Source organism: Condylura cristata, unplaced genomic scaffold (assembly GCF_000260355.1).
Source record: "Condylura cristata isolate star-nosed mole 26May11 unplaced genomic scaffold, ConCri1.0 scaffold00003, whole genome shotgun sequence".
Lineage (NCBI taxonomy): Eukaryota > Metazoa > Chordata > Mammalia > Eulipotyphla > Talpidae > Condylura > Condylura cristata.
Window position 1 is genome coordinate 12,630,722 of NW_004567104.1, and position 20,474 is coordinate 12,651,195.

The 20,474-nt window shown below is 33.1% G+C and overlaps 1 protein-coding gene across 1 annotated transcript in view; it reads left to right on the forward strand.

Moving 5' to 3' along the window:
• The first annotated feature begins 1,169 nt into the window (after positions 1 to 1,169).
• NAALADL2 (N-acetylated alpha-linked acidic dipeptidase-like 2) overlaps positions 1,170 to 20,474 on the forward strand; it is an 880,510-nt gene continuing 861,205 nt past the window's right edge. The window contains exon 1 of the mRNA XM_004674978.1: positions 1,170 to 1,339. Within this exon, the coding sequence (XP_004675035.1) occupies positions 1,297 to 1,339 (43 nt within the window). The 5' untranslated portion in view covers positions 1,170 to 1,296. The remainder of the gene's footprint in view (positions 1,340 to 20,474) is intronic.

Consider the following 20,474-nt stretch of genomic DNA (forward strand, 5'->3'; position numbering starts at 1 on the left):
TTAATATTTTCGAGAATAACTGCTTTGCTTTTATATTAACTAAAATACTAGCTTATCAAGTTTTTATCAGTAAATTAGGAACTATGGTTACATAGATTATTTTAAATTGAAAATTAAAGAATTATCAAAGAAACTGTTAGACACTAATTTTTTTTTCCTTAGTAGTCTAAGCTAAGGGATACAGGATTGTAAGAAAGAATAGAGATTATTTTTTATTTTTGATATCTATGGAGACAGAACTAAATAAATTGACTTAGTTTTGTGATCTAAGTCTTCTCATAAATGAAGATGAAATACCAATTCATTGTGCCTCTTTGGCAGAGATTATTTTGTTTGAGGTTTAAATTAATACTATGTATTATGTTTATATTAAAAATTTCATTCTGCTTCTTTTAAAAGTGAGCATCTTGAGTGCTACGCTTGTACTGATTATTTCTTAGTCTCTCAGTGCAGTAGCACAACTGACTTCAGAACACAGAGACAGCAGTGTTTTGGTCCTGCATTCTTTCCACTTGACAGTAGGAAGAAGAGAACACCAGGAGGGTAAGAAAGAAGATGGAGGAGGAAATGGAAGACAAGGGAGTGGAGAAAATTGTGACTTGTTTTTATTGTCTGCCATTCACCTTACTTAGTATCATCATAATTACTGTTTTTAATCTTCATCATAATCTTCTGAAATAGACATTACCTCCATTTTATAGTTCAGAAAACTGAATCTCAAGGAAGTTATGTATCTGGCTTATTGTTGAACACCTAGTATTAAAGATGCTCTGAGGCCTGTCTTTCTGCCACCGCACAAAACTGATTCCATTCTACTTCTTCTCTCACGTATATTTTTCATTTTTAGTGGACAATGCAAAATTCACTTGATATTTTATTGTTAGAAGAGAAGAAGCTCAGAACACTAAAACATGATCAAACAAAACTCTGGCTCTGCACCATGATGTGTTGGCAATATTGACACTTTCAGAGAAAAAAAAAAGAAAAAAGAAACAGCTCCTTTCTGGAGTAAAGTAAAAGTAGGGAATTAAAAGTATTTATCAAAACTGAAACAAAGCCATGTTTTGTAAAGCACACATAAATAGCAGTACCTTGGATCAAAGATGTGATCTCACTTCATAGTAAAACAGGTCCTGCAAGCCCAGGTAACTCAGGAAGCAGAGTGGTAATTATTCACAGAAGAAAGCAGGTAGTATACTGTTACAATACTACAGTAGAAAGTCAGAAGGTCACAAAGCGTGCAGGGTAGCTGACACAACTTGAAACTGCTTGGCCCCCTTTAAAAGAAATACCAAAATGGGAGAGAATGAAGCAAGTTTACCTAACACATCTTTGCAAGGTAAGTGCAACACCCCTTGAAGTTCTGTTAATCAGAAACTTAAGCAGTGTGGATTACCAAATAAGTGAGTGTTCGTGCGTGTGTGCATGTGAGTCTTTGTGTGCCAATGTGACCTGTGGATTTTCTGTGTGCGCTTTGAGGTTGGGGAATGACGAGGGATTGTTTCAGAGGCAGCCGTCTGCTGTCTCTGTAGTGCTCAGCAATCTGACCCTCACAGGAACACAAATTTGGTGGAGTGGGAAAGCCTTTCCATGCACTGGATGTAATGCTGAAGAAATGGGCAACTGACTTCCAATTCATTTTCTTGTTAGCCCTTTTGCAGCAGTGACAGTATAAATTTTTGTCTCGAAAAGAGGAATTTTTATTTGTAATCAAATTTTGCCATCTCGGGTTTGCCAACTAAATGTTCTTGTAATTAGTATAGTGCATTTCTAAGTAGAAAACAGGATCTCAGAGGGGAGAGAGCCTCTCATTTGGGGAGAGTGGTTTATTTTACAGGTCTTACGTAATCAGATACCTTTGTCCTTTGAAGGGATTGGCTTTGTTGACACTGGCCTGAGCGGGCTTGGGCTTCCATGGTTAGGCTTGTTGATAGAAATACATACAGCATTCCTCACACATTTTACTTTTTTTTTTTTTTTTAGTGAGGAATTTTTTAAAATAAAAATAGAAAATAGAGCTAATGCTTATTTGTTGCACTGATTTCAACTGCTATACTTCATAATGAATTACTTACCACCTTTACAGAAAACATGTTGATCAATTTTTTTTTTAATATACCTGACAGTGAATATTCTTGGGAAGCTACCACCAAGAAAATCCCCAAGCTATACAGTTTTCCATTAAGCCATATAATCAAGCATGCAGCTATCTGTGAATTATAACACATGAGAATAACAATAAAATCATCCTAGATTTGTCTAGTTGCAAAAGTATCTATCATTCATTTTATAGAGTTAAATGATCTTCTGGCATGCCTGTTCTTTCTTCTCTGTTTTATTCAGTCCTTCCTCTACTTGACCTATTTAAATTTCTAGAATTTACTTTATTTCTTTTTGTTTCATAATTTTTTAAAAATCATACATAAAATTCTTCTGTGAAGTATTTTAGTTTTAAAAATCATTTAACAGTTATTTAGTACATTCCATTGAAGAAAAAAAAAAAAGGTAGAGGCCTCATTTAGCATCATTCTGTGAATAATGTATTTGTATGTATTTTCTGGGCAAAATAACATTATGTTCAACGATTAAAACATATCTCTTAATTGACTCTTGGATAGTTCTTCTTTGAAAATATGTTGTTAATATTACTCATATCATAATAATTTTGAATAAAATGTTCAGCAACCACCTGAGTATTTACCCAAGGCACTGTGGGTACAATACCTGTGTCTGTGTCTGCCCAAGGATAGACAAAACCTGAGGACATACTGGGCTCTCCTTTCTTTAGTGTGAGGATCACGGGTGGCATTTACTCTAATTTTAGGTCCTAGAATTATTGAATTTTCTTTTGTTGTTTCTTTTTCTTTTCTTCTTTGCCATATTTCTGCCTGCTGTTTTGGCACTATGTTACACTCTAAAAGGGTAGCTCCCTTTCTTCTCTATGTATGTATTGGCTATATCAGTATCACTTATATTCTCTCTTACATCTATATGCATATATAATTACTTTCAGAATTAACAATCATATCCATGAAAAAACATGCATAAAATTTAAGGCAAGAAGTATAATAAATAATTTAAGAGTCTTGGTTTGAGCTGGAAAATTATGTGCCCAGATCCATAAACTTTCTGAGAATATTTGTGAGAGTGATTTTATCCAAGAGCATTGTCTTTAATGCACAGTGTAAAAAAATTTCAACAAGGAATGTGTTTTCTTCAGATTTTATTTAGGTTTAACTGTATCCTTAGTAGATCTACAAAGAATTCAGATCTATCTTATTGAAGTATTTCTAGTTATATTTGTCTTAAGATTAAGTGAACCTACTAATCAGGTAGGAATTAATGAGAAATGATAGCACATCATTTGTTGGCTTTAAATTATTTCTGGGTTATGTTGTAAGTTATAAAGGAAAGCACCATAGGGATGATTTGCTGTTTTATTTGTATGTGTGAAATAATATTTCACAATATTTTATTATTTTGTCTAATATCACATAAAACAAATCAAGATATATCTTGGAGTCTTAATTTATGGAAGATGCTACAGTTACTCTATTTTCTGTACAATAACTATCTAACATCTGAAAGTATCTTTAAAAAGTATCAAGTGAGATGAAAAAGTCAATTTTAAATGTTCAATTTTGCCGTTTACTTAATAGTATTTTTTAAGACAGAAGTAAAAATGCTAAAAGTTGCAGAAGTAAAAAAAAATCTCTGAAATAATACTAATTATTATCAGCTGTTCTGGTAAAAAAGGGGTCAGACAAAACACTGTTTTATTCATTAAATACTGGGTGATTTATGTAGTTTGACTATGAAGATGATAAATGACAGTAGAGATTCACCATGTACTTTGAATGATGATTTTCTAAGGCCACATATCTAAATTTTCTAGATTAATTGGGCTCTCCCTACTCAAAACTGGGAGAGCTTAGACATAGACATTATCAGATTTTATTTCTGTTTGCTGTAGGTTTTGATATATTTTTTGTTCAGGAAGCCAGCTGACTCTCTCCTGGTTAGTGAAGCTCCTATGTTGTCAACAATGAATTCCCCCACCACAAATTAAAGTGGATTAAAAATTATCTTCAATTTAATGTTGTTGAGAAAACAAAATTCATAATAACCTTAAAAACTACTTGGCTTTATTCAACTATTCAAGGGTCAGGAAGTGTACCTGCTAGCAGGTAAAGAATACTGTGAGAATTTTGTAAAACATGGAAGGTTTTTATATGCAGAAAGTGAGTGGGACAAGGCATTTTAGCAAATGAAAACAGTATTTTAGGCAAGGCTGCCCTCCCATTGTTGCCTTTTTAGCACTAGAAGAAAATCTCAATTGTCTTTTCAAAGGAAAGCAGCACTTACTTTCACTCTAAATGACAGAGTGACCCCACAGAGGATTACATAGATTTCATATATGAAGGTTCATAATATTCTCAGGAGTCATAAAATTAATTTTCCTAGAGTAGGATAAAGTGCTCAATTTTTTTTTCCTAATTTGTGCAACTATAAATACAAATGGATAAGTAATGGCCAAAAGGAGCAATGCAAGTGCTTTTCACTACTATTATAAAGGTAAGGACACATCATTTCTTGCATATCATCTGCAAACACATGTGCCACTGAGTAGCAGTTTGTTAGTCTGTGAATAATAGTGGGAGATCGGATAGGGCTGATGGGAGGGCTGAGATTCCTTTCCTGGCAGGCAGCTATCTGAATAATGCCTTAAGCTAAGGTTTCTCCAGAGGCTACCCTTGGGCATGTTTCTTACCTGTTTTCTTTCTGAAAGGAGATGCATTTTCTACTTTCACCTTGTTTAAAAGATGAGAAAGACCCAATTCAGAATTTTGAAAAGAGAAAAGAATCTGCCACTATCCAGCTATATTCCTCATCCATTGAGTCCCTCCTACTTCAGGAACTCAGTCCCCTTGAGAATGTTCAGGTTTCTTTCTCTTTTCCTCCTCCTTAGTCATATTTTCCCAAGACCACCTGTCACTTTGTAAAGGATAAATTTTGCTAATTTATCCTTAGAATTTGTGGCATACATTTTTTATCGAGTTCAATGCTAAAATAAGCTGTGAGAGATTTATTGAATGGGGGAGGGGAGATTCCAACCCTTGGCTGCTCAACACATCCTCTTCACTTAGGCTGATGACTTAGCAGCTTCTGGGATGTTTTCAAGCACCTTCCAATAATAGACTTTTTTTTTCTTACCTCAGTTCTTATTTCTCTAGATCATCAAAGGTTGTAATCTACGGTAGACTAGTGCTCAGGTGGAAAGTATTTCAGTGCACAGAAAAGTTGGCTTGCCCTTGTGGAATGCAAGGCCAGCTCTAGTACACTCTGCAGAGAGGAGAGAATGCTGAAGGGGAATTTGACTGTCAGAGTTAGAGAAAAAAATATGCAGAATGTTAACATTCTCAAGGAAGAGGCTTTCAGAGGACCTCAAGTCCAATAGTTTTGTTATGTATAAAAGCAAAGATACCCTATGAAGGTGAGAATATTGTAGGTTCTCAGAAGCAGTTGCCAAAAATCAGATCTCCACTCTGGCTGCCTAGAACCTGTAATTTTACAAAGACATCTGGTCCATTATTTTCCAGAAGCATTTTCTTTACTATTTCTTAAGAAATCAGAGTTGTAAATGCTTTCTATATTGCATCTTTTAGTTCCTATATTAATGCTATGACCTGCAAAGCTCTGTCCAGTAATCAGTCAAGCTATGTGGCTCTAGTGCCTCATGTTTTGAGGTTTCTCCTAGCTCCATAAAAGTTACATTAGTTTTTAAGACATTTACTTAACTTCCATCATGACCAGGAGTAGATGACTTGAATGTCCCTATGCACCTGCAGTGAATGTTTCTCATGGTTCATTCAGTTTCCAGAAATAATATTCATGTTCCATTTGGCTAGTAAATGGGGGGAAATGTAGGCAGGAAGGTGCCATAGTGTCTGTACTTCCAAGTTGCAGCCCCAGGGTAGCAGTACTGTATAGTCCAACCTGTTCTACTGGTTTGGTATGCATGTTTACTTTCTGTGGTTAAAAAAAAAAATGTTCATCATAAACTATGCCTGTGAGTGTCTTGAAACCTTTCTAGAATCCGAAAGATGAGTAAGATGAGTAACCTGTTTGTGACTCCCCCTTCCCACTCTAATAGACCTTTAATAACATTCTCAAATAAGAGAAATCTGGGGAGTTAATGTTTAATCTGAGCTCTAGGAAAAAGGCTTTTTTACTTTTCCTTTGTGATAGGTTGAAACATTTGATGACATGAAACAGGTGGGATTTGAAATACAGATATTTATGTAGCAGAGCATTTTGGAGTTGAAATTTAGATATTTACTGGAGAGATCTTATAACCTAAGGGTACAGCTGAGCACATTTGGAACAAGTAAAATTTCAAAGACTACAGAGGCATAAGTCCTAGGGAAATATGACCTACATGGGTTAGGCAAAGGTGTCTGTGGAAAGGGCTTGGAAACTTTTCCCAGGTACAGAAATTCCTTGGAGCAGGGAAATCAGATTAGGAGATGAACTCTGAAGTAAGATGTTAAGACTTAATTAAGAAAATCAACATAACTGAGCTGAGCTCTGGTTTTGTTTGTTTGTTTTTAATTCAATCTAAAAGGAAGTAGCACATTTTCCTATTAGAAATAAAATAATAAGTAATGTACTTGAATGGTTCATGATATAAAGACAGTTCATAATGTGGTATTCAATTGAAACCCACTGTTGGGGGAAAAGCCAATTCTTATATACTTTAAGACTGAGTATTTGTTCTTAGGTTTTTAAATGGCCTGAAAAGAAGGTTAATACTCTTTGATTTAAATGGTGTTTTGTGGCACCAGTGTTGTTTTAAAGGAAACAATTTAAGTTATCATAAAATCTTGTTTGAAAAAAAGGTAATATATACCTACTTGATTGCTTAAATGTTATTATTAACAATATACTGAAATATTCTCATATATTTAAAAGGTTAGATTTACCTTTGAATCTGCTTTCTTTGTTTTAAGGAAATGTAACAAAGGGTACAGTAATAATCTGGTGATTCTAATATATAAAACCATGTAAATATTTTGTTGTGTCCTTATCCTCTTAAAGTCTTTTGGGAAGACTTTAAATAAATTTAACTAATTGAGTAGGATGGCAAGTCACACATTTTCATATCACACTTTTTGGGGAGAGGATTTTTAATCAAGCATGTACTCGCCTTATTATTGGTAGGTATTACAGTTGACATATACCAGACTACTGATAAAATTACAGAGAAAATTTAATTAGGATGAAAACACAAAAAGGTATTAAACTTCAGTTGACCTCTTCAGCCTCTAATCTGTCTTCAGGAAAAGTATGTATAAATTGTTTTATTTGATTATTTTGTTGCTTTGTTGATAGATGCGTTTAAACATTTCTTCAGTTGAACACTTTGGATGACACATCTATATAAGCCTCCATAGTTTATATTCAAAAGGAATCCATCTACTCTCTTTAAATTCACAATCAGTATAATGCAATTTGATAGTAAAAATACTGAATGTAACTTGGAGGATAGGTATAAAATTCTATATACTAAAATCTCAATAAAACCTTGAAACATCAACTACTGAATTTAATGAAAGATGCAGTTCATATAACCCTGCAAAAGATGTGCATGTACACCTACTAAAAACACAATCAGCTTTGATGTGTGACTTCAGACCTTGGTGAATGATTCATTTCCAGAATTAATTAAACTCATGAAGTCCATTCCGTAAGATTCTACTGTTTTCTCAAAAGTGAGTTCCTTTGTAAACAGCATGAGAAGAAGAGAGGATGGAAGGGTCAGTGTTCCCAATTTTCCTTCTTGTTTATGGACCTTTAATGCAATCATGAGCAAATCTCATCTTTCCTTAAACTATTGATAAATCTTTATCAGGTTTAAGAGATGCAGAAATATACTTTTAACAAAAGAGGGAAGATGATTCCACTGTTGCCAATTCTTGCTATTGTTATAGCGACAAACGGGTATCTAAGAATTTATAAGAAATCTAAGAAATCTAGTCATTTATATAGATTTTTTATTGTAGATATGTGATAAATATTTATTCTGACAGGTTCAATAAATTAGAGTAAGTGGCCAGAAGGAAGAAATTCTTTTTTTGGAAAAATGAACAACATAGACAGGATATAGAAATTGTATATTTCTATGTATTTACTTTGTCCTCTTATTGAAAACAAAATCTTTAGCAATTTTTTATTGCATAATAGGCTACAAGTAATATATAAACAGAATTACAAATAGTGTAGAAAATATAAATTAGGGCTAAAATAATACTGCAGTTGAAATTTCTATATAAAATACGTGCCAGAATATTCTGTCTAGCTATCAAACAGGTCACAAGTTTGTTTTCAAGCATCCTAGCAGTCAAAAGTAAGATGTTGGTTTTAAGATTTATACTGTTCATATGATATAAAAATGTGGCAGTTATTCAAGTTTTCTTAATTAGATATGGTGATAGAATAATATTATAGATGACAAGAGACAGGTCTACTTGGAAAAGAGGGTATTCATTAGGCAACACTGAGACATGAAGTTAAAAGAGTTATAGAGATAAAGAAAATACCATAAATCATTTCAGAACCTTGACATAGATGAATTTGGGGGCGGGGGTTGTTAAGCTGCTGTCATTTTACCAGGCATTTTTCAGAAAATAAAAAAACAGAAAAAAGAGAAATATTGGCTTTTAAAATCTAAATATTTACGTGATTTAAATATTCACACTATTAAAATTCAGAATATAAAAATAGGCCCTTTTGGAAATTAGATTTATATATATATATAACAATCTAATATCATATGCTCATATGCTCAAGTAATCTGGAGATTCTGCTGGATTTTTATTGATATTCTGCCTTCAGGAGGTTTATGAAAGTTCAAGATGGTCACTGTGTCAGATTTGGTATTGATTAGAGTTGGAAGGGCAGGCATAGAGAATAGGGAAAAGAAGAAAGAGCTCATTGGCATTTACAATATTCCTTTGCACTATAAATATCCTTTAAAATTTAATCTAGTTAAGCCCAATGAGATAAGGATTTGAACTTTTTTTTTTTAGCATATATGTAAATAAGAATTTTGGGAAAAGAAGAAATTATAGTAAATAGTAATATTTTCTTTTTTTAAGATTTATTTATTTATTCATATGGAACTGGGGTACAGGCCAGAGATGTGGAGGGTGAGAGGGTTCACCAGAGACAGAGAGGGGAGCAGAACAGGCAGATCAACGAAGTACACTGCTGAGGGGAGCAGAGGACGGGCCAGGAGAGGTCTGCCTCGCCATGTGGATCTCCTCCGGGGCAGGCGGGAATCGAACTCACGCGGAAGTGGCTTTAGCTTCTTAGTGCTGTGCTTTAACCCGCTGTGCCACCAGAGAGGGCCCAATAGTAATATTTTCAAGCTGGAGTCTTGACTTCCAATCCGTCTAATTTTTATATCTTATATTTTTTCAGTTCACTACTTGACCTATATGAATCTCTTCTAGTCATCATCTTTTATTTCTAGATTAGAAAACATGCACTACTGCTTATATTTCTAGGAATTAGTAATGAACTACATTGTATTTATTAAAATATCCTCATTGCTTAATAGCATAATCCACAATAACATTGGTATTGAGAAAGTAGAATGTTAAAATGGTAGGTTTCATATGGAATTTGCATTTATATAAGATGGTTAGCTAGTAAGTAATTTTTCTTATCTGGATTGACTGTAGTGAATAATTTGTCTTCATTATTACATAAAAAGAGGAAATAATTAATATTCATTGGTTAGTAAACAGAAATTTAAAGTTAATTTGAAGCTTGCAACAAGCTTCGCCTTCTCTCCTGCTCCAGCAAGTACACCCAGCTGATCTCCCTGCTAAAGCCTCTTATGAGCTTGTTTCTGCACAACTTCCTATGGTTTCCTCTAGTCATTCAGTTAACATTTCAGTGATACCTTCTCTATTCTCTCAAACTGAAGAAGTCAATTTCTCTCTTGGTGCTTGATTTCAATTCTTTCAATATCTCCAAACATATGTTTTTGTTTTTGTTTTTTAATTTGTTTACTGTCTATTTCCCTGCAATCCAATGTCTTCTCTTTGAGATTCAAGACCATGGCTGAATTTTTCATTGCATTTCTAATGTCTTGAACAACAGCTATCACCGTATTTTCAACAAGTATAAATTTTATAGTCTCAGAAAACCCCTAATATTATCCCTTCAATTCTATGCAATTTGTATTTATGCTAACACAAAAATTAGTTGAACATAAAATAGCAGTCACTTAAAATGATGAATATACAACAGAACAAAAAAATAATGAGGTCTTAACTGAAATATCACTGACAAAGCCTTCAGATTGAAAGAAACTTTTTTCTTCCCCTAGAAGAGTAGTAGTTGAGAAAAAAAAAAAAAGAACCTCTGTTCTAGTCTTTGAGTGTAGTAGAATTTGTTGCCCCTTTAGTTTTTGTTGCAGTGGCTTTTTGAGATGACTTTGACAAGCTCTCACAGATTTCAAGTATTGGTAATGATGATAGTGGTCATACTCAAAGGCACTCTTTCAAGTGTTTGACATATATAATCCAATTTCATAACCATCCAACTAACAGTATCCACTCATAACATAAATAATGTTATGATTAGATCTTCCTTATAGAAGGAAAGCTTCCCTCCTATGCTATTTTAATACACCTTCATCATTGGCTATCATATCATTTGATGAGGGTTGAATTTATATGATGATGGTAGAATTTTATGAAAAGAAATGTGTGGGATATACTTGAAGTTAAATTAATATTTATATTTAGTGTAGAAGGAGAGAAAAGCCAGGTTCCTGGATTAGGTGACAAATAGAATAGTATTGTTAACTGATTTAGAGAATAGAGGAGGGTAGTTTATGGAATTTAGGAATGGGAATAGTTTAGGGAAGATAAATTTAATGAGAATGCTTTCAACAAAAGGTTCTAAACTCTAAGACATTAATTAAAATGTCTGGGACTTAAATTATGAACATGAGACTAGATCTTAGAAGAAAGGTCAAGGATGCAATTAGAGTTGGGATTTATTAAAAAATAAGGTATATGTGACATTTTGGAAAAGTGTAGCTATATCAAAAGAGGTTTTAAAGTAGAAATAGAATAAGGCTGATGGTAGAGTCTAGTAGAATTGAAAGAAACTAAGATGGGGTTATGAAGAGAAAGAAGATATAGAAGAAAACATTTTAGGGGTTTTCAATATAAGAAAAGGGTAAAGATATTAAATGACAGAATAATCATATAACCAGGACTTGAGTTTAGAATTAAGGTGAGACACAAGGAAAAACAAATTTGAGAATCATCAGGAATGAGGTGAAAGGAGAGGACACAGTTATAACATTAAGTTGTAAAAGACCTTAAAATAGTATGAGTCAAATAAGTGTATGGTGGGGAATGGACATAGTAAGAGATACTTGTCAATAGTTCTATAAGGTAAATATAAATTTCACAAATGAAGAAAGAGTAAAAGGGAGGAGATGGAGGAAATGAAATGGGAACATGTCTGGTGCAGATGAAGGATTGGATCACTAAAGGATCTTTAAAGACCAGGTGGGCAGCTTGTGTTATATATGGAAAAATATGCAGAGTGAGTGTAATGTTGGATTTCCTATGTAAAGAAGAGAGTAGGTGGTGGAGCTCTTGCCATTCCAAATTGCCTACATCTTCACAGAAAACATGGGTTCATGCAGCCAAGAGTTAGGGTGGAGCAGTGTGTGAGGTGATGAATGAATGAAAGATAAATAAAAGGTTGGCCAGTAAGTAGTCTCAGTGAAGTTAGACAGGAGATAGTCAGTGAACGTGGGAAAACAAAATGAGTGAACACAAGCAGATTTAGCCAGTTTTCAGGAGACATGAGTGACTTTGTGTGAGTAAGTGTGTATGCCTGTGTATATGTTACTTATTTGCAGTTAGTTTGAATTATTCTGGAATTATTATTCTTCATGCAATACTATTACCCAATAAGCCTCCCTTAATGACTTCAGTGTTTGCCACTGCATGGCAGAAATAGAAGGATAGTACATTTCATTATAGATTCACTCAGGTTTGGAAAAAGATTAGAACAACCAACCCTCACTGCCAAAAAGATTTTATAGAGATACTTACTCATCTATGCAAATTAGAAAAATGACCTGCCATACCCCTGTCTGTGTATATATACATTAATGTGAGTAACATATGAGAATTTAGGATGTACTTCTATAAGAAAATCAGACTGGGAGCAGTACTTATTCAAAGATTTTAAGACCTTTGAATAATCAGTGATTCATGTTAGAATTGTATCATGTTATTATTATCATCATTAAAAATAATGAAAAGAACAAGTAATTCAATTGGGCGTTTAGTAAATTACCAGGGAAAGGACAAGCTAGGATTTAAATTTAGGACATATATAACTCCCAGTTAACCATCTTAAGGAGCTAACATCAAAACAAAACTATTCAAGGAGAAAGTTTTAAACATTGCCGTTTATATCCATATCCGAAATTTAGTGACTGCTAAATTTTATTACAAAAAAAAATATGCACAGTTCATTTGATAACTCATGTGTTTGCTTTTCTTTGGAAACTACATTTTATAACAACTCACATAACTTCATGTATAACTATGGTGCTCTCTGTTTGTGTGCATTGTGATTCCTTTTGTCCTACTTACCTTCACATCCTTATGATATTTTCATCATACCTATATTCGTGGCACTTTTATTGAAGGTGATAAAACTCTGAAGAAGTAGTTTGAAGTAAATGGGTTCTACTAAATTCAAGAATGTTTTGACCATTAACCTTCAATTTGAAGTTTTAGGTGACCACAAACTAGTATAAAGGAATATAGATTTACCTCTACAAAACACACCTTAAAGAGATTTTTAAACAATTGATGCTTTGCTGATGCAGAGAAATTTCCTGTTCAGTGTTTCTAACTTAACAAATTACATGTAAAGGCCATAAACTCCTTTATATTATCCATAAACATAATAAAAAATGTTACACCACATAACTTTGACTTAGTCAATAATTCTAGGCTTAGCCTTAGGGTTTGAGGAGAAAATTATTCCTGTTACACATTTTAATTATGCTATAAACTTTTGGAAATAGCTATTGATCTTCAGCATCTGGCGTCAGAAAGTTGTTTCTTTCTTGTTCTGTAGCCAGTGAAAGTATGCCATCCAGGCTAAAAATGAAGAATTTCAGAGGATCAAAGGTAGTGGTAAATATAAAGTACAATTTTTGGTTGCTTCCAAGTAACTTAAATGTTACTTAACGAGATATCTCGTTAAACAACTTTCTACTGAAAATTAGAACTAACATTTGAATTTAAAATGTTACCTTGTTACATGAAAAAGCTCTCCTCTAATGGTATTCTTGATTAATTTTAATATCTTAATATGGAAATAGAGGGTTATAATCAGGAAACCATTTTTAAACGTATTTAAACTACATTTTTAAGGTTCTCCAATGTTCACATGGGGTTTTGAATATTGTTATTATCATTTTACAGGTAATCATTTCAGACATTTCATCCTTTGATCAGTAAGACAGGCTAGTAGCCTCCTTCTGTTAAAATTAAACATACACATCTCATCTATTATGATGGTGATTGCTGATCTTTCATCTGGGGAAGGACATTGCTCTAAACATTCTATAACAAATTTTAAGCTTAACATCTACAATATAAGAAAGATCTCAGATTGTTCATTTCCAGAAAGCTCAGTGAGGTTAAATAAGTCTCTTAGGATCCAATGGGGACTAACTGACAAAGCTGCGATTCAAATCTAGGTTGTCCGAGCAATTAAATGACAGTTTTTGTGAATTGCTAATTTGGTTCCCATTCTAAGAATATTGGAAATGCTTTCAAATTTAGAGCATTTAACCAAAGTTGATTTATATATAAACTTAGGCTTACCCAGTTTAGTATTGTTAATTCAACAAATACTTATTAACATATGGTAATGTACAAGATATAGTGTTAGAAACGATTGAATCTAAACTAAATGAGCCATGACATTTCATAGGAAGAATTTACAATATAAATTTAAAAAAGAATAATTAATGTACAACTAATGAATTTATAAACATTGGAATATATTGCTTATGGCATTTCAGAATTCTCTGATAAACATTCTGTAATTCCTCTCACTTAAATTTCCAAATTTAATTAAATGTATTAACCAAAATGTATTTAATTTTGGTTCCCAGATGCCTTGTTGGGTCACTTCCGGAGGCCTCTACCTTTATAACACCAGTCATTAAAGATGTTATTTTGAGAGCAACAGCAGGGAGTCTATTCACTTTTCTTGCCACAGGGCACCCCCATATCCTCACAGTGGGAACTAATGAGGAGTGATCTTCATCCTTTTTTTTTTTTTTCCCTACCCCTTTCTCCTTTCTTCCAAACCCACAATGTAATTAAATGCATTGGCTCAAGAACCTATTGAGCTTTTCATGTATATAATGACCTTCATAGTGACTCCAGATGCAATGAATTGTACTAATTTAATTAAGTTTTATGTATAAAATAAAACTCACACTCAATATAATTTTTGAATTATTATATACCAGTCTGTATTTCTTTTAAGAAAGTGTAATTTTCTCTGTGCTTTAAATTGTGGACTGTCATCTAACTTCCAATGAAGCTGATTAGGCCTATCATCTGGAAGAGATAGATTTTACAGTCAGTTCTTAGACATGTAAGGTATAAGCAAACATTTCAAACTTGAATTTATCTTTTCATTTCAATTTAAACTTGAAGGGAGAATCTAATGATAGGTATGGATTGTCTTTCATCGACATTGTAACTTTCTCCAAGGATACATATTCAGAATTATATGAAATAAGATACCTGAACTAGTTTAGTGTCTTGAATAAACATTAGTCATGGGATTTAGGCCTTTTATAAAAATTTATGTTTTTAAAGGAGGTATATGCAAGGTACTGCCTGAGAATTTTATTTAAGTCACTTCATTTTATTTTCACAACAGTATCTAAAGCTATTACCAACTTTAAAGTTAGTATATGTGTACAAGTGATCTTGCCTGGAAGCAAATCAATGGAAAGAAGAAGTTTAAGCAGAGTTGGTGACATTTAATTCCTCCTTAAAGAAAAAGAATTGGCTAGTAGAATAAATTGAAAAAAATTCAAGGATAGAAAACCAGTTGTGCAAAGACATGCTGGAATGATTAGCATGTTTGTGGTATTTCAAATATTAGTTCATAATGTGTATGTAAGAAACATTAATTTATTGAGTGCTGACTTTTTTCCTGGCAAAACAAAAACAAAAACAAAACATATTTTTTTCAGTTTACTGGTTAAAGTGGAGATGTAAGGCTAACTAAATCTTAAAAAAAAAAAGAGTGATGCTAGTTTGCTATTTTTTTTCTTCATCTCCACACATGTGTAACTGTGTAGCCAAGGCCTGTACCCATTTATCAGGTCTGATGTGAGTACACGTGCACAGTCAGAGACTTCAAACACAGTTGCTTTGGTGCAAAGCATCAGATTTTATTCCCAGATTTGCTTTAATGCTAGAAACGAATATCAGTGTCTCTTGACTCCAGTCTCCCCTTCTGATACTTAATATGCCAAGTTAAAATACTTTCATAGTGGACTAGAAGGCAGCATGGGGATTTCCTGGCTCTCTTTGCTGCCAAATTGACAGGTTGCATTGCAGCAGGTGCACAGAAAAGCGATTAAGAGTGTACAGGTTGACAAAACATGTGTGATGTGACTGCAGGCGTTTTATGTGAATGACATGTCATGGCAAATATTGGCCTCAAGAGATTATACCCAGGGTTCTGGGTTGTGAGGGCAGTCTACATGCATATAAAAGAAATATTGAGGTGAGTACTCAAGGAAAAGTAACCTTGACTGGGATACCACATAAATGAAGTACATTGCAATTCCAGGTATATATGTTTTGCTACTTAAATATTTTACAAATGTCTTATTTATATGAGTAGATACAATAAGTATCTGCCTTGGATGATATGATTGTTTGACTGCTGAACAACTCATTCAACTGTCAAAAGGACACTGAGAACAAAGTTTGTTAAAATTCATGATAAAAAAAAAATCCAACATTATCCAGTTCATTTCAGGAATACATTAGACTCTTGATTTCAACCTCTCCACATCTGGAATACACGTATGAAAATAATGAGGTATCATTGCAATGCTCACTGATTTTCAAAAATAATTAAAAAGCAAGAGCAAAATAGATTTTAAATGATAAACAAGATAATGTGCAAGCATTCATAAGCATTCAGTTCATGAGAGATATGGACATGCAGAGATTTTGAGACCTCCAATCCATAGACCCAGGATTAAGGATTTTTGTGTCAATGTACATTTTATAAGATATGAAGAACACTTACCAATTCTGTAAGATTTTCAAAGAAGTTCATAGTCCCCAGCAAGGAGATCATGTATTAATTCCTTTATAGAACAAAAATTATGTAACTTTGTTGATGTTTAATGTTCCTAATCAGATTGAATAACTTTTCTATAAAGAAACAAGTGTGTATAACTTCCTAAGGGGGAAAATGTTTTATAATTTGTGAATAAATAACTATTACTTGAAGTATATTTGTGTAAGAGATAATATTTCAGATTTATCTCTGTCATATGATCTTATTTGACTTTACAAATATATATCTAATTTAGCAGAATAATATATTTTACATACAAATATAAAGAACCCTATCTCTTTATTGTTTGATGTGAATAGTTCAATAGGATTTCAGCTTTTATTCTAGGACCCTTTTTGTATAAAACAAAAGGAATATGACCCTTTGAAAATTATGGAATAGTTGAAGTTTATTTTTGTTTGTTCAACTTATTGGTAACATTTACTTCCTAACATGCCTAACTAGCCACTTTACACACTCACCCTCTCATCCTATAACCTTCTTATGAAACTCTGTCTTAATATGAACCAGTAAGATTCTTCAAGTAAATTGTTATATTTGCAATGATGCAATTTCAAGCATATGTGCTGATATATTTTTGTGCTATTGCACCTGCTCAATGCCCTTCAAAAATATCACACAAGTGACACCTGTCGATATTTTAAGAGTAGTGAGGATTTATTCCATTCTCTTTCTTAAGTTCTTCATTCAGTTGGTGGGAACAGAAATCCTATGACTTAAAGATATTTACAGCTAAACAAATTCTGTTTACTTATCTTAATGATTAGTTATCCTTTTGTGATAGAGTATTTTGAATAGTTATATTTTGTAGAATGATGAACAAGGACAATATTCTTCATTGAAGAATATTTGGACAATATTCTTCATTGTGTAATATCTTAATCAGTGTAGGCAGTTTTAGCAAAACACCACAGACTTAATGTGGTGGCTTAATGGTAGACACTTATTTCTCACAGTTCTGTCAGGTTCCCAAGATCAAGATCAAGATCAAGATCAAGGTGCTTCAATTTTGGTTCCTGTTGAGAACCTATTTTCTGGCTTACAATGGCTCTTTTCTGTGTGTCCTCGGTGGCAAAAAGAACTCTGTCTCTCTTCTGTTTTTTACCCTTCCTTTCTTTTTTAAACTTTTTGTAGCTATTTTACTATGTCATTTTTAAGTTTGGACAGTATTTGATTTCCCCTCTCATGTGCAGTCCCTATATTTCTCCCACAACACAGCACTCATGATCCATCACAACAGTCCCTTCTGCTTTTCCCTCCCCAGTTTTGACTCTTCTCCTTCCCCCTCTCCGCTGCTCTCAGATCATGGTCAGCTTGCATGTTTTGACTTCTTGCTGATCCTTTGTTGCTGCAAATGACATGGAATTATCTTTTTGTTCCCTGTGTGTCTATATATCACAACTTCTTAATCCATTTATCTGTTTTGAAGCATATAATTTATTTCCACATTTTAACTGTTATAAATAGCGCTGCAATAAATATAGAAGTACAGGTTGATTTTCAGATTTATATTTGTGTGTCCTTTGGTTAGACTCCTAGGAGTGGACTAGTGGGGCCACATGGTAATCTCTGTGAGGAACCTCCACACATCCTTCCCCATCAATTGGGTCAATTTGCACTCTTGCCAGTAGGGTAAGAAGTTTCCGTGTTCTCACAAACACTTATTTTTATCTTTCCTTTCTTTTAAATGTGGTCCATTCTCATGATGTTTGCTGATACCTCGTTGGGGTTTTAATTTGCATTCCCCTTATAATAATTGATGCTGAACATATTTTTTATATAATGTGGCCATTTCTGGTTTTTATAAAAATTCTAAATCCACTTTGAGAACCCACCCTCATAATTTCACCAAAAGATAATTACCTACAATGCTAGGGGTTAGGCAGAATGTACATTCTGCCCATCACAGTATTATTCCTATAAAACAACTTAGAGTCTTAGATTTTCGGTCAATTTTTATCTATTTTACATCTATCTATATGTGTATATATTTTCCTCTCCTGTCACTATCAAACTTTATACCTTGTTAATTTTTTCAACAGGTAACTAACTTAGACGTTCATCCATGTATTGTGAGAGATAAGTCAAAACTGGTTTTCAGTTATTCCTAGTTGAGACTTCTTTTATAAATCTGTAAATGGAGTAATAGCTTCAATCTCTGTTCAGTTCTTAACTTTGCTTATTTTAGGCATCCAGAAAAAAACTCTCAACTTTAACTTCACAATAATGAAACAAAACATCAGTAGTAAATGAAAAATATCATTTGAATACAGTTATTTAGTTCCAGATATTTTTATTATCTTCTAATTTTGATTTTTAGTATTTAATTTATTATAATTATAATTCCATAGGTTAAAGAGGCAAAACTCAATCTATATCTATGTTAAGTTTTGAAAATACAATGTAAACATAAATTAGAACTATGGGTAAAACCACAAGAGAAGGCCCTCCCTGGTGGCACAGCAGGCTAAAACGCAGCACTAAGAGGCTAAGGCCACTTCAGTATGAGTTCAATCCCCGCCTGCCCCAGAGGTGGCCCACATGGCATGGCAGACCTCTCCTGGTACGCCCGCTGCTCCCCTCAGCAGTGTGCTTCATCTATCTGCCTGTTCTGCTCCCTACTCTGTCTCTGGTGAAGCCTCTCACCACCCCTGCACCTCTGACCTCTACCCCCATTCTGTATGCATAAATAAATAAATCTTTAAAAAAAAAACACACACACACACAAGAGAAACAGTAGCTACAAAGGAGATTTTGCATAAATAATAATAAAAAAAACTTGCATAGTTTAAAGATGTCATGATTTTTCTACAAAGTAAAAACAAATTTAATATCCTAAAATAGTACATTCATTAGAAGTGAATATCTACCAGCATAAGTAGAATTAATATAATTTAGGATGAAATTGTGAAGCTCATGTAGTTATATAAAATAGTTTTCTAAAACCAGAAGCCAAATAATAAATGTCATCTTTTATTTGTCATAAGAGTAACTTAAAGAATAACACAGAGTGATTCCCAATTTCTTACTTAGCCTCAGACTTTGCAATTAACTCTCTCTTTATAATATTCTGGAAAACATATAGGCACAATCTAATACCTTAAAAAATCTTGTTTTTAAGAAAAAAACAGTATATAAATCATAATAAATATAGTGCTTGAACTAAGCATGTAGTAAGTTATTGATCTGAGTTGTTCCTCTGAAAACTTAGAAGAAGGATTTCTATAAACTAGCTAATGCAAATATTTTTCCAGGTAACATTTTTTTTTTCAAATAATTTTTTTAGCTTATTGCATATAGTCACTGCAATTTAATAAAATTATAAGAATGTTGTCCTTTAAGGCTATATATGGTGGAGTGAACTAAAATTACTTAAACAAAATTTCTTTCACAAAATTGCATGAACAAGCATGTTTCTATACAAAAACAATGCTAAATCCTGTCTTACAGACTGAGTTTTTCAAAGTGATTTAATTTATAGGTTTTGTTTCCTGGGATTGCATCTAATGTTATTGTATACCTGGTTGTTCTGATGATAGTTTAATTCTATGTAGGAGTATGAAATTATTCTCCAATCTCCTCAAAGTTTTTTCTCTCTGGATATCTATATTCAGATATAGATATCTGTACTTACATTATTTTCTTTCTTCTCCTGTGCATGACAGCAGGACAAGTTGGTCATCTTTCCTCACCTTCTCTCAGCTCCTACTGTCTTACTGTTCATTAAAGACATGATATCTGATATCTGCTTCTCTTTTTACCTAGTAATATAACTTAGAAGAGATAAAGGTAAAAAGAATCTGTGTGTATAGTTGCCCTTTCTATTGAAATATCTTGTAGAGAAGACAATGTGCCCATCCTGTGCTTTTCTGTAAAAGTTTTACTATATGCTCAGCTTGTGTTACTCTCCATGCTTAATTTCAGGTTCTGATTTACTATCTGTATTAACTTCGATGACTACTTTTGCTAAAGGTTTTTATATAACTATGCAAGAGAAAGATTTT